Genomic DNA, 14673 nt, shown 5'->3' on the forward strand with positions numbered 1-14673 from the left:
TTCATAGTCTCATTCGGGCCAGAAGCCTCCTGCTTGTCTGTTTATTTAAATACAAGCTAAATACAAGCAGAAATTCTCAGAAAGACAAAGTCTGCACCCACCTTCTCTGTATGGGGAAGCATGCGGAGTTGGCGTTCCTGGAGAGTTCCCAGACCTCTCTCTCTATCCAGAATACAACAAATACGTGCAGAGTTTAATCCGGTGCATTTTGTTCCTTATAGAATACTGAAAACAGTGCACTAAGATAGGTGCTCCAATTTCTCTGCAGAGGCCATTTGGGTGGAGAACAAGAAGGAAGAAAAAGACATCCACAGAATGCAGTTCCCCCACCCCCTTTGGGTTCCACCCTCCTGTACCCAGACCCTCAGCTCTGAAGCCTCGCTCTCATCTCTCTCTAACTCAAGCTGAAGCTTTCGTCCATCAGTAAGAGGCGGGTCAGCTGCTTGTTGGAAACGGTGAGCTCGTGGCATGTGCCCAGCGCCCGGCTCAGGTAGATGGCAAGAAGGTGCTTGCACTGCAAGAGAGAGGCAAGGAGTTAGGTTAGCTGTGGGGCCTGTTTGTGTGCCTCACAATGGAGGCAGCTCCCACTTCTCCAAAAATTTCGCCATCCGTCCCCTGCATATCCACCCCCCACCTGTTTGCTTAGCAATGAGGACTGTTGTCCGATACAGAACGACCACGTGCTGCCACTGGCGATCTATGTTTTTTGTCCTGAGCTTTGTGTTGCTCACCTACCCTCTTCTCAAGATAAATGGGCTTGGTCCAAGGGGGCTGGAAAGAGGACCAAAGAAATATGAGTCTTTAACAACTCTGGATGTTTCCTTGGGGGTTGGGGGGGGGCTAAAGGATAGGAAATGGGCCCTCATCAAAGCCTGGGAAGGAGACCTCACTCAGCTGAAAGGAGCAAGCAGAGAAACATGCTTGTGTCTGGAGCAGGTGGAGACTTGTGAGCTGACTGAAGCACTGTAGGAGAGTGTGGCCGAGCATGTGCATGTACTTCCAAATGTTTCTGAAGAAGGAAGAATTGCTGGTGCAAAGTCTGAAAGCAGCCCTGGGTAAGGACACATTCCTAGATAGGAGCTGTCAAAGATATGCTTGTCCAACAGAACTTCAAAGGGCGCAAGCAGTATACCTCAGCCTGTCAGATGCCGGAGATAAACGTCAGGAGACTGTCACTGACTTTATGACACGGCTCTGGGCCTCTGTAGGCATCAGGCTGGCTGTTGTTGGCACCAAGGCAACCCTTACAGAGACCCTCCATGGAGCCTCCAGGGACAGAGGCTCCATAGTCAATAAAATGTTCTCATGCTTCACTTCCCTGCCTTGGATCTGAACTTCCAAAGGTGGTTGGCTGCCTACTGATGAAAGCAGGACAATGAGCTTGAAGGGCCTGCGGCCTGATCCAGCGCGGAAATGCTTACAACCCTGCAATGCACACGCACGCTCACCCGCAACCTCCTCTCTGCCTACTCGCTGAGTTGTTTCCCCACCAGAGTTTCCTCTCTTGCAAGAGTCAGGCGAGACAAAAGCACCACATGAAAGAGTGAGAGAACATCCCCTTCGGCGAGAATCTCCCCCCCCCCCCCGCCCTGCACTTCCCACCTGAATGACTCACCAGAAGGCTGTCCCCCTTGCGCAGGACAGAGAATGCAAAAGCCGGGCAAGAACAGAAATGGCAGGAGGCGTAACAAGTGTAGAGCTTGCCGGAGCTGCCGAGCACCTGTGGAAAACAGGAAGGAGAGCAAGAGATGAAAGCTCGGCAGAGCAGGGGTGGGGAGTGCGGCTCCTCTTCCCCTCCATCTGGTAAGGAACACAACCTTGGCTTCTGCAGCACCTGATGCACTTCTTCCTGCTGCTGCTAGTCCTGCCTGAGGAAATTTTAGAAAGCACTGAAAGGGCTGAAGAGGATTTCCGGTGGGGACTTCTGTGCCCCCCTGCCATGATTAGCAAAACCAGAATAAATGATAAACCACTAACACAAATGAGACTATGAGATAAACCACGAACACAATTGCAGATCGTAGAATTTCATCTTTGTTCTATAGGCACCCCTTACCCTGTCCATAAGGAACATTTGCCTCATCCGTTGCCTTTTGGGTGCAAGACCTTCTGCTGCTTGCAGCACCCTCTGGACACAGTTTGATTTGCACAAGACCGGAAGGTGGATGGCCTCTTACTTTGGGGGGTTACTTGGCAGGTCCTGTCCAGCTGCCCAGTCTATTCTACATCAGGTCATGCAGAGGGTGTGCCATAAGCAGGGTAAGGTATGCCACCTAAGGGCTGGCACTGAAAGCTATTGTAAACACACCCGTGCACTTTTCTTTCGACAACAGATCTCTCTGTTGCCAAACTGTTTCTGAAACTCTCCACAAAGTGTGGGTGAGTGCCATCTGAGAAAGCTCTTGGGCCTGTGAGGGCCATCCAAAGACCCACACTTCTAGAGTAAGAAGGTCCAGCCCTCTCGTATAATGAAACTGAGCTACATGTGGTCGGGAAAGACAGGAAGCTTCCAAGGTCAACAGGTAATAAGGTAATAAGGTATTAGAACATGAACAAGAGCAGAATCCATCTACAGAATTTTTTTTCCTGAGGGAATGGAATCCAATATTCTGTGTTGGGTGGACTGACTTTTTAAACCTCAGGAAAGAAGTTAAAAACAGCATTTCAGGCAAGAGAAACAAAACAGAATAAAGCCTCTGCCTTTCCTTCTTCAAACAGATCTAGCAGTTTGCAGTTTAAGTCCCCAAAGAAGAAGTTTCTTGGCTTGGAGGCAATGCTGGGGGTGCGTCTGGAAAGGAATGGGGAAGAGCAGGAGGAGGCACCATAATAATGGTCCCCCCACTTTCTGTGGAGGTGGAAGAATGAATTTTTAGAATAGGATTAAACAGGAATCTTCCACGGTTGATTCCTGACAGTGGATGTCTGAGCCTCATCTACAGCCATCAGCCACTTGACTGCCTCAGTATTACGTGTCACAGGGTGACAGACAGTCCTGAATGGAGAGCCAGTTTGGTGTAGTGGTTAAGTGCGCGGGACTCTAATCTGGAGAGCTGGGTTTGATTCCCCACTTCTCCACCTGAAGCCAGCTGGGTGACCTTGCGCTAGTCTCAGCTCTCTGGAGCTCTCTCAGCCCCACCTGCCTCACAGGGTGTTTTGTTGTAGGGATAATAACAGCATACTTTGTAAACCGCTCTGAGTGGGTGTTAAGACATCCTGAAGGGCAGTATATAAATCTATTATTATTATTATTATTATTATTATTATTAGGCAAGTAAAAGATCTGGGGTTCTCTCTGGGTCCCAGAGATACCAGAAACCTTCACATTGGGGGGGGGGAATGGTCTCAGACTCAGATATAATCAACAGCCACATTAACTTAATTCTTGTATCACCAAAGTACATCCTGAAAGATTTTTGGTTAGATGCTGCAAGGCGGCACAAGAGCAGGGCGCCAGCCACCTATGCGTCCAAGAGGGAAAAACACTGGCAGGGGACCAACACACACAACTTTCTGCCTGAAACTAGAAGCCACAGACAATATTTCAGCCTGGCAGGTTTAATACTCCTGCTCTCCGGGGCAGTCTGCCATAAGACAATAAGTAATTAAAATGAAAGCCATTAAAAAAATTCACGTTGACAAAAGCACACAGGATGTGAACAGAACAGAAATAAACAAACAAAGAAGAGACAGAGGAGGGAACGCTGGAGGGAACACAGCAGGAGACGGGTTGGCGAGTCAACCAAAGCCTCTTGCTAAGAACCTCCAGGAGTGTTCTCCATTGGAGCCCTTGGCTCGTTTTGCCCCATAGCTGTCCACTTCTCCCTGGCTCAGAAGCCAGAGTGAGGGTAACACAAAGGCTTGAGCCGGACCATCTGATCACCAGGCAGCAGAGGACATTCAGTCACCAATACACCCGGCAATCGGTTCTAAATGGAACGCAAATCTCTTTCGCCAGCAATTCATCTAGGACATTTGGTTTGGGTATTGTTCTATGGTCCAACTCTGCTTCCCCAGCTGCCTGACTGCCCACCACAGAAGTGCCCACCCCACCAAAGATGGTAGGATCAGATGACCTACAACTGTGGCACCAAGTTGTAGGAAAGAGACAGCAAAAGATAGGGCTGTTTCTTTCTGTCCCTCATTGTACGGAGGATCAGGACTTCCAATTTATGGAACCCACTGCCACAGGATGTGCTGCCATCAGCTTAGAAAAATTAGCAGCTGAATTTGTGGTTGGTCTATTGAGGGGAATTTGTCCGGATGAATAAACAGAAGCACTGTGTGCAAAGGACAGTGTGCCTCTGAAGACCAGCTCCTTGGGGACAAGTAAGAAGGGAGAGCTGTAGCCTTCGGAACCTGCCTGGGGAATCTGCAGGGGCATTGGCTGACCGTTCTTGAAAACTGGATACTGAATTTGATGGGCTTTTGATGTGATTCAGCAAGGCAGTCCTGAGATTTTACATATCATGCCAGGCACGAAATACTTGGTGTGGAAAGTGATGCAGTTTCTTGTTCCTTGACAGATGGACCAGGACTGCTAAATCTCTCCAACCAGCCTTTTCAAGCAGCCTTTCAGCCTTTCCTCCACCCGCACGGCTTCCACAGCTTTCTCTGCTGCATGAAACAGTTGCCAGTATTCCTTGCAACTCTTAGTGGCCGATCCTGACTGCCATATTCTCTTCCAATACTGACATGTGAGTGTGGATGCGTGGAGTGTCCTAAGAAACCATCAGGACCAGCAGCTGCCCAGAGCTGGCAATGGCACCAAGAAGAGATCTAGGGGTGGACTGGCCCACCCTCCCTTAAGGGCACCAACGTAGTTAGTGGAAGGAGCCTGCCCATGGACTTCAGGAGTAGAGATGGGCACAAACCGCAATACAAACTAAAGTTTGTCACGAACTGGGCGGGTTCGTGCTTTGCGAACCAGCAGTTCGTGGAAGCCCATTTTCCACGAACTTCCACGAACTGGTCTGCCAGTTCATTTGGTTCATGTTAAACCCCAATACCCCTTTCCATGCCGCTGCAAAGCGGCAGGAAAGGGGCATTTAAACCCCCGATCAGCTGCTTGTCGGGGATCTCCCTGACAAGCAGCTGATCCAAGCCTGCCAGGATGAAATGCCCCTTTCCAGCACGGAAAGGGGTATTTAAACCCCAGGAACCACGAACTGGTTCACGAACTGGGGCAAGTTTGTGGTTCGTGAAATGGGACAAACCACGAACTGCACGGTTCATTTCCCCCCCAGTTCATGCCCACCTCTACTCAGGAGGCACATAACTGCAGAAACCCCTCCCTCCTGCTTCTTTCACAGTCATCTCAATGCAGACTTATCTGTCACGTCACCTAAACCTGCTGGAGACATCCGGTGTTTCTGAACACAGCTGGCTTTCTGGACTGACTCTTTCGCTATTCACTGGGAGACTTCAAAGATCACACCCTTCCTTCCCAGCTTATCGCTGTTCTCATTTTATCACTCTGAGATCATATCTTGGTCAACGGAGACATTTTATTCTGGCTGGGATGACTGAAGCTCCGTGGTGAGTGCACGCAGCTCTCTCTTCCAGCCTGAGACCAGGGGAGGGTAATTAGAAGTTTTTCATAGGATGCATCCGGTCTTGCTGCTACAAGACCCCATTTAGAAGTGTGCAAAAGATCCTCCGTTTGAGATGGCATGTACTGAGCAAAGGCCATTTCTGCTTATTTAGATATTCCTGGCATTCAAAGGAAAGCACAGAAACGCAAGGCAACCAAAGAGAACCCCAACTGGCCAAGTCCCGTTCAGAATATCCTCAAGAGCCCAACGCTAGCAGAAAATGCCTATTTAAAAATGTAACTAATAAGGTTTTATTTTATCTTTAAAATGAATGCATCCCTCCTCTTCAAGGCAGCTCACAACACAGCAGTTTTAAAACAACAGTACAACAAAGTGACAAGGCATGAACACACAGCAACAGATGAGGCGGAAAGACTCTGCATGAAGGCCTGTGGCGGCTCTTGGCAGCCAGGCAAACAGCAGAGGATCATACCTGATACACAGTCCTTCCACTGGGAGACACGATCCGCGTGACTGACTGGTGATCAGCCAAGTCCAGGGCAGGCACAGCAGAAGCCCCAAAAATGAATTTAAGCCTAGAAAGAAGGACGCTGCTGGGTTAGGTTTTGCAAAATTCTGTTTGAGACCAGATTTTAACACGTCTAAGTATGCAATTTTATGAGTATTAGGTTTATAGGTAGATTATTATCCATGCTGAGTGTGGGATACAAGTACGGTTGCCAACACCAGATAGGGAAATTCCTGGAGATTTGGAGGCTGGGCCTAGGAAGGGAGCTCAGCAGGGAGGGGGTGCCACAGGATCCACCCCCCCAAAGCTGCCGTTTTCTCCAGGGGAACTGACCTCTGTAGTCCGAAGATCATTTGTAATCCTGGGAAAACTCCAAGCCTCAGAGGGAGGTTGGCAACTCGAGATACAGTTGATCCAAATAGAAAGGGAGGGGACTGTCATCATTTAGCCACAACCAAATAGCAGCTGTTAGGATGTGAAAAATCAGAGCTGGGGCTTTGCCTGAAGTAAGTTAACATCTCTTCTGGGTAGCCAAGCAGGGATGCATCAGGAAAGTTGTCTGTTTTTCTTCTTTCTACCCTTGTAGGTATGCTCAAGTTGGCAGACTAGAAACAGGTTTGTGGAGCTAGGAACTTGTGTGGAACAGTCTGCCAACATGGTGTATAACATGAGGTTTTTGTCTGCCAAGGATACTGCAACTATCTCTGTGTCCAATGTCAGGAGGAGCCATACAATTAGAAGAGGATATCCCAAAAGATCAGAAGCTTGGCAGCTATTTTAGGCTAGTATATTCATCTGGTTCAACAAGGATTTTGCAAGCAACAGATCAGCTTGGTGAGCCATGCACAGTAGGTCTGCAATGGTACAGAGCAAATCCAAAAAGGGGAAAGTCCTGCTTTAAGAACAGCACCAGAAAGATGCATTTCTATTCTGGGAAGAGCAGCTCTAATTCCACTCAAGAACCCAAGACACAGAACTCCAGGGATTTTCAGTCTTTTACAGAGCAGCTGACCCTAATCTTTGCGTCATCACAACTGCTGGCCTGACAGATGCTGCTTATCCCTAACGACTGGGAACTGTAGAGGCAGAGAAGCAAAGTAAACGTTTGTGCGGCTCCTAAAGGACAGCCACCTGGAAAGCACGTCTTTGCTATCAGATCCCGGCTTGGAAAGAACTAGTGCTCAAGGAGGTTGGAAGGCCCGCATTCATGCTGGTTTCCAAATTTAGGACACGATTCTTCCCGCTCTTTCATTTACTTTTAATGGGCTTTTGTCTCTGCACCATGACAGGAAGTCAGATGCCAAGTCAAAATTGAACAGCTGCCGGGAGGAAAATCCAGAAGGGAGACGTGGGAAAGGAATCAGAAGATGTGAGCCAAGGACGTGCTAGAATTCATTCTCTGTGTCAGCTGCCCCTTTGTTATCTAAAGGCAATGATGATCTGGAGTGAAAAACATGCAGAGTGTACACATATGTATTGCTACTTTCTCATGGAGAAACTAAGCCTTGCATAAATCCCTCCCTCACCAAATTGTTACTTAGGTGAGACCCCCCCCCCAACCAGCGTTAACTTGACCTATCCTGACAACGCTCTCGTTTCTGAGACTCTAAGAAAAATCCACCCATCTATTTCCAGGAGATGTTTTAATAAAATCCATGAGAACTAGTTAATAGGCTTGTTATCTTTTTCTAAAGAGGATGCTGCTAACACAGCCCTGTTGGATAAGTTACACAGGTGTGAAACTGCGTAAAGGTATTGCACTGAGGTCACTTCAGAGATCTGTAGTGCTGTATCCGTGCAATGAAATATCAAGGATACTGTTTACTAAAAAAACCTACACAACACAGCACCGATTACTGGCTTTGCGTGAGTTAGCTACGTGTGGAGAGGGGTGCAGCGCCATTAGATGCAGATGTCTTCCCCACAAGTACCAACCCTCCGGTTCTCCTGATTTGTAGACTTCTCTTTCAGCCACCACTGTCAAAAAGAACAGAATTTCCAAGGGTGGAGGCCCAACAGAACTGACAGATGACTGAATAGGTGGTGACTGTGCAGCTTGGAAGATGGAACTCACATTCTAGCTGAGAGCCTAGTAGCCAAGGACAGACATGTTCAGAAGAAGAAAAAGAAGAAGATCCAGTTGAGTCACTATCAACTCATGGTGACCCCTGCCATGTGGAGTTTCAGGCATAAGATGAAGAGAGATGTTTTGCCATTGCCTTCCTTTGCAGAGCAAACTCTGTCTTCCTTGGTGGTCTCCCATCCAAGTACTGACCGTGGCCAACTCTGCTTAGCAACCAAGTCTTGACAAACTCAGGCCAAAATGGACTAATCAGGCTGCTACGTCCAGACATCATGGCAAACCTCTGTTGGAGAGAGAACAAATACAGCTTGTTCTCTCCTCCTCCCCTTGTACGTGAAGTACAATGGACAGCATCTGAGCAAACTGGAATTTGTTTCTTCATCATAAATCGGGATTACATCATTGTTTGGAATCCTGGGGCGGAGGAGGGCAGGGGAACAATCTCCAGAGTGGCCAGAAGCCTGCAATTGGAAACTGGAGCTGGATTCAAGTTTTCCCAAACTTTGAAGACTTTAATCATACTCCACATGTGAGGGGAGGAGGGAGAGGGGAGGGCACAACATGACAACAAGTTGCATTCATGTCTGTTACAAACAAACAAACGTTTGTCATGCATCTGAATGTGGTCACTATGAAATGTGGGCCAGTTCAAATACCACTGCAGTCTTATAAATCTCGCTCAGCACCTAAATAGTGTGCACATGGGCAGGGGGGTGGACTTTGAGGAACAAATAGTTTGGAGACCTTCTGCTTCAGAATGCAATTATCCTTTCTTTTAACAAATACATTACGAGTTTGTTTAAAGAAACAGAATATAAAAGTAATCGTAACAACATGATCTGGGGAATGTATCATTTGCAATAAACAAATGTAATTGATGTAATTTATACCCGTTCTACTTTAAAAAACGCAGGGTGGCTTATGATAACTAACCCCCACATTTACATAAAATGTAAGTATTTACATTTACACAGGCATAAAAGTAAAACAAGAGAAACAAACAGCAATTAAAAAGGCTCCCAGTAGCTCAAGCCCACATCATCTAAAAACCTTCACAAGGAGAAACCTCTCCTGCCCTACAGAAGTGCTTTAGTACCACCGGAAGCCCAGCTCAAAACAAGTCAACTGTGTTGGGGGGGGGCGAGGGGATTTAGCCTTCCTTCAAGTCCTTCCAGCAGAGAATTATCTAAAATTCTCTCTGGAAGGCCATCAATATTAATTAAAACAACTTTTCAGAAGGAGGTTTTAAGCATCCATATCATAGCCATAGGGGTACAAAAAAGTGGGGTACATATGAAGTAAAATAAATAAATAAAATAAAGCTGGGTTGCTGCTCTTCATGGGGATCACTTGAGCCCTGGCTTCTTCTGATTTGGCACCTGCAAGCCAGAGAAAATATTATTTTGTTCATGCATGGCTGTGAACTTTTAGTGTAAAGTGTGTGTGTGTTACGTGCTGTCAAGTCGCCCCTGACCTATGGTGACCCTATGAATGAGATACCTCCAAAACGTCCTATCATTAACGCACTTGCTCAGATCCTGCAAACTGGAGAACGTGGCTTCTTTTTATTGAGTTCAGACATCTCGTTTTGGGTCTTCTTCTTTTCCTGCTGCATTCCACTTTTCCTAGCATTATTGACTTTTTCAGATAATCTGGTCTTCTCACGATGTGACCAAGGTACAATAGCCTTAGTTTTGTCGTTGAGCTTCAAGGGAGAATTCAGGCTTCGTTTGATCTAGTACTCACTTATTTGTCTTTTTGGTTGTCCATGGTATCCACAAAACATTTCTCCAGCACCACATTTCAAATGAATCAAATTTCTTCAGTCAATTGAGTGTAAAGTGTGAGGCAAAAAACAATATACTGACACAGTCTGCCACAAAAAGATACATCACTAAAGGCTCTCGAGACCCAAAGTGGTCATCCGCAGAGGAGGTTGTCCACTGCATCTCTGCATAAGTCATGCCAATCAGGAACCATGTATAAATACAGTGGGGTAGGGGTGTGCACTTAGGGTTTCCAAATCAGGGTAAATGCCCAAATTGGACCCGATCCATAAAGATTTAGGTTTCCCGAATCAAGGTCCGCATGCTGGCCCCGATTTGGAAACCCAGAACCAAAGCTTCCCAAAGAGATTTGGGTCGCTTCTGAAAGCTTCAGGGCCTTTTTAAAGGGCTCCCTCCCACCACCCCACTTTCCTGGGTCTTCTTGGGGGCAGCGGAAGTGGTGGTGGCCTTTCCTGCCGCCCAGCTGGCCGCTGCGATGGTGGTGCAGGTGCCGGCTCCAGCCTTCTCTGCCACTCATCTAGCCACTGCAGTGGCAGAGGCACCGGCTCTGGCCTTCTCCGCTGCCCATCTGGCCACTGCGGTGGCTGCAGCCTTCCACGGACAGGTAAGTGGGATGAGAGGGTGGAGGACGGGGGGTGGGGGCTAAGTGGGGTGGGGTGGGAGACAGCTTCCCCCCTTACTTTGGTATGCTCCGAATCTTTACGGAGCATACTGAAGCGATTTAAACACCCAAATCTGAAGCGGCTTGCCACTTCATCTTTCAGGTTATTACAAATCATTTCCCAGTAAACCCAAATTTTTTTCGGGTGAACACCCCTACAGTGGGGCTTCTCTGAGGAGGCATTTTTGCACTAACAAAATCCATTGGTAAACTTCTAGACACAGAAGAGTGAGGAGTGCCTCAATTTTAATTGGGACCAAAAAAAATCCCCTTCTGCTATTTGATTTGTCACAAGGTTGACAGAGAGAAACACAAGTGAAACACTTGGAACAAGATCTTTATAAATGTTCAGTGTCAAAACGTGATAAAGCAGGTACTCACGCCGAGAGGAGGTCGTCAGGGACTGCAAAAAGAGAAAGGAAAACAGCTTACATTTGGGGCTCGGGTTTAAGGTCTATCTGCATCAAGGCAAGTTCCCCAGACCCCATCACACTCCAGCATGGCCAAGAAAGAGGACCCATCAAAGGAACAGAAGGGAGATGGCTGTGCAAGGCTGGAGCACCCAGTGGGGGCAGCAATACTCCCCACCCCAGTGGTGCCCTTGAGGGCCTCCCATCAACTTCTTCCCATGTGAGTAAATAGGCTGCCATTCAGTCCTTTGGAGAAAAAAATGTGCTGCCCTGGGTGAGACTTTGTAGGGAGGGCAGAACCTGCATGCCAGTCACCACACCAAGAAAGAATCCCACAGTGCGAAGGAGCATGTCTCTGTCCTCAGAGCCAGCCAGCACCTGCCCTCACTGCAAAGAGGTGCTGGCAATTGAGAAGCCCACTCATCCAGAGGGAGAGAGCTGTCATGAGGGCCCTCTTTCTTCTTACCCACAAAACCCTTCAAGGTCTGCGCCCCGTGCACTTCTTCGGAGAGCAGGGTGAGCATCTCCCACCCTGTGCTTCAAGAACAGTTCTGGTTTCTTGTGCTGGCTGCTGTTTCTGAGGGAGCACTCCTAAGCTGATTTCCTCAGAAGTAAGTCCAGCTTGATTCACTGGGACTTACTCCCAGGAAAGGGCTTAAGAGATGAAAGGGCGCTTGACACTGTGCCCCAAAAAATGCTTGCTATTATATTTATAGAATTTGTAAAGGCATAGAAACGTGTCTTTCCCCCTCTGGGATGAAATGCTTGGCTTCAAAGCTGGGCTTCTTGCAGGCCCGCAAACTTTAAAATGGGTCCCCAGTCGTAACCGATTCAAACCACTAATTTATCAGCAAGGCTAATCACAGGAAAAGTGTTCATTTGGGGGGCTGTTTTGGAACAGAACAGAGAGCCTCACATTGTACTAGCAATTTGTTTCATCTCCACACTCTGCTGTGATATCTCCGGAAAGCACTAAAGTGGTGGTTTTAGTACATTTACAGGGCCATGCAAAGAGCACTTTCCGGGGAGGAAGCTCCACTGAACAGACTTAAGTAGGATTCGGAGCAGAGCTGCTTAAGATGCCTCCACTAAGCTATTCCGAAGCAGATGCTCAGTCAGTGAACATTCGAACAGTTTCACAAACTGACCGACAGCCCTAAATACTCACACTTTGGAATCTTGAACATTCCTACCCACAGGGACTTCAGTCATGGAAGCCAGCAATAAAACTAAATGGAATTCCAGGATTCAGTTAGCTGACTGTCCCAGAATCAGCACGCTCTGTTTCACATAAAAACAATTTCTACTACAATATTTGCTCTCTGAACTTTGCCCTTTAGTTCTTTGAGGTGGTTTCCATGCAGGGAGGGGCTTCTGTGATTTCCCTACTTCGGGTGCAGCTGCTGATAGAATGCAGTAGCAATGGGACTTCCATATGGCAGGTTTCCTGGCATTTTCCCTGCCACAGTCCCCCAGTGGTGGCCGCCCCCACCCACCTTGACCCTTGGGGCTTTTGCAATTATTTTGAAAATTGTCACTGGGACAGTGGTTAAGTGGTTCAGCTGTGAATCAGCACTCTACTGGTTCGAATCTCACTACTGCCGTGAGCTCAGTAGGTGGCCTTGAGTAAGCCACTGTTCTCAGCCCCAGCTCCCCAGCTGTATTGTGGGGATAATAATAATAATAACACTGACTTGTTCACTGCTCTGGGTGGGACACTAATTGTCTAGAAGAACGGTATATAAGCACAGTTATTATACTGATATTTCATTGTAACAATAGGTGTAAAAGGTTCTGTGAATTCTCATCTTTCATTTTTAAAAACGTAAAACTATCCTGTTCTGTTGTGAAGCTATGCCTTTCCGCTTATATCTCCCCAAGGAAAGGGGTTGGAGACTTACTTTTTTTTAAAAAAAAGAAAGCCGGGAATTCACAGAATTCACTGTTATACCTATTGTTACAATGGTATGTTAATATAACAATAGTCTAGTGCTGAATTTTTTTAAAGTCCCCCCAGCAGCAAGAGGAGGAAACGTCTGCCACAAGGACAAGGTCAGGGAAAATAGTTGCCAAGTAAGCAGGAAAATCTTTACTTTTCCCACCCATATAGCAGCCCTCCATGTTTCACTGCAATCTTCCCCAAAACTTTGGAGCAAAGCAGGCCTGAAAAAGTTTGGAGAAAAGTTGGGGAAACCCAGAAGATGCACAGATGCTGCGGGGAAGCAGGAAAAAAAAAAGCTTCCTGACAGCCATTGAATCCAGGTAGATAAACTCTGTGGAAATCACCTAAATGCTTCACATATACTTCCCAGGCATTTTACTTATTACTTTAGGCATTTATATACTGCCTTTCTCAAAAATGAAGGCAGTTCCCTGTGGCAAACAATTCCAGATGGTTGGAACCATTAGAGAGAAAGCACTTCGACCTGGCCTGTCAGTAAGATGAGGCCATCAAAAGCTCTTATATCCTGGATTTTCATCGACAGGAGAGAAGAGGCAATAGCCCTGAAAGGTAAGTCAGTATTATTATCCCTGTGTTTGCAGGGCGGGGGGCGTTGAGGCAGAGAGGCTCACCTAAAATTGTCTAATACAGTGGTGGCTGCAGTTTAAACTGGAGACCAAAGGTACCCAGCTCTTTCTCTCAGCCTTAGCTATGCCTCATTCCCTCTCCTACAATTCTCCGTAATGCACAGAGTCACTGAACACATCGAGGCTCAAGAGCATGCCAGCCTTGGAAACAAGACATAATCCCAACGGACCAGTCGAGCCTAAGCAAAAACATACTTTTATTAATATGACTCTCTGGTTCCGCTGACACTAGAGTGGATTAGATGCAGCATAAATATGTACCATGGGATTCATTCTGTCTGGCTTACTTAAATAATTCCCTAATCTAGGGTGCAGAGGACAAGCGTTCTTTCATGTCAATTGCAACAAGCCCTCAAGAGCTATGCATCTACTTGAGCTTAGAATTTCCAGCAAGCTCTATGGCACTCTCTGCTGGTCAGCAGCAGACTTCAATTTCTCTCTAGGATGGTTGCAGTGGTGTTGCCATGACAGTAAAACAAATGCCCAGTGGCATCTTAAAGACTAACAGTATTATTTCAACATGAGCTTTTGTGAGGCAAGGCTCACTTTCTCAGATACGTATCATACATCTTCACATATCTGAAGAAGTGAGTTGTGACTTACAAAAACTCATATAGAATAGCATTGTTAGTCTTTAAGGTGCCAATGGACTTCCGTTTTATTTTCTCTCTGCTGGCTACATTTCACTGCCAGCTTCAAAAGCATAGTGGAAGACTCCATTTGCAACAGCTTCCAAGGAACAAAAGCAAACGGAGAAGGGAAGAACTACAGTATGGCACTCTGAGTAATAACGTCATAATAACATTTCATTTGTATATCGCTATTTTGGACAGATTAGTACTCATTCAGAGCAGTGATTAAAGTCAGTGTTATTATCTCCACAATACAGCTGAGGAGCTGGGGCTGAGAACGGTGGCTCACCCAAAGTCACCGGGTGACTTCATGGTTATAGTGAGATTTGAACTAGCAAAATGCTCAGTTACTATCACTATACTGGTCCCTTAGCTCCATGGAGGAAGGGTGGGATAAAATTGAATCTACTGAGACCAGCATTACAACGCTGCCTCAGAGGAGAACCTGCAT

At 46.9% G+C, this 14673-nt stretch overlaps 1 protein-coding gene across 1 annotated transcript in view; it reads right to left on the reverse strand.

The window, feature by feature from the left end:
- ZSWIM7 (zinc finger SWIM-type containing 7) overlaps positions 1-14673 on the reverse strand; it is a 20926-nt gene continuing 6253 nt past the window's right edge. The window contains exons 3-6 of the mRNA XM_055002009.1: positions 10973-10994; positions 6025-6127; positions 1616-1720; positions 1-514 (exon numbers count right to left, since the gene is read on the reverse strand). Coding sequence (XP_054857984.1) covers positions 395-514; positions 1616-1720; positions 6025-6127; positions 10973-10994 — 350 coding nt within the window. The 3' untranslated portion in view covers positions 1-394. The remainder of the gene's footprint in view (positions 515-1615; positions 1721-6024; positions 6128-10972; positions 10995-14673) is intronic.

Source organism: Eublepharis macularius, chromosome 17 (assembly GCF_028583425.1).
Source record: "Eublepharis macularius isolate TG4126 chromosome 17, MPM_Emac_v1.0, whole genome shotgun sequence".
Classification (NCBI taxonomy): Eukaryota; Metazoa; Chordata; class Lepidosauria; order Squamata; family Eublepharidae; genus Eublepharis; species Eublepharis macularius.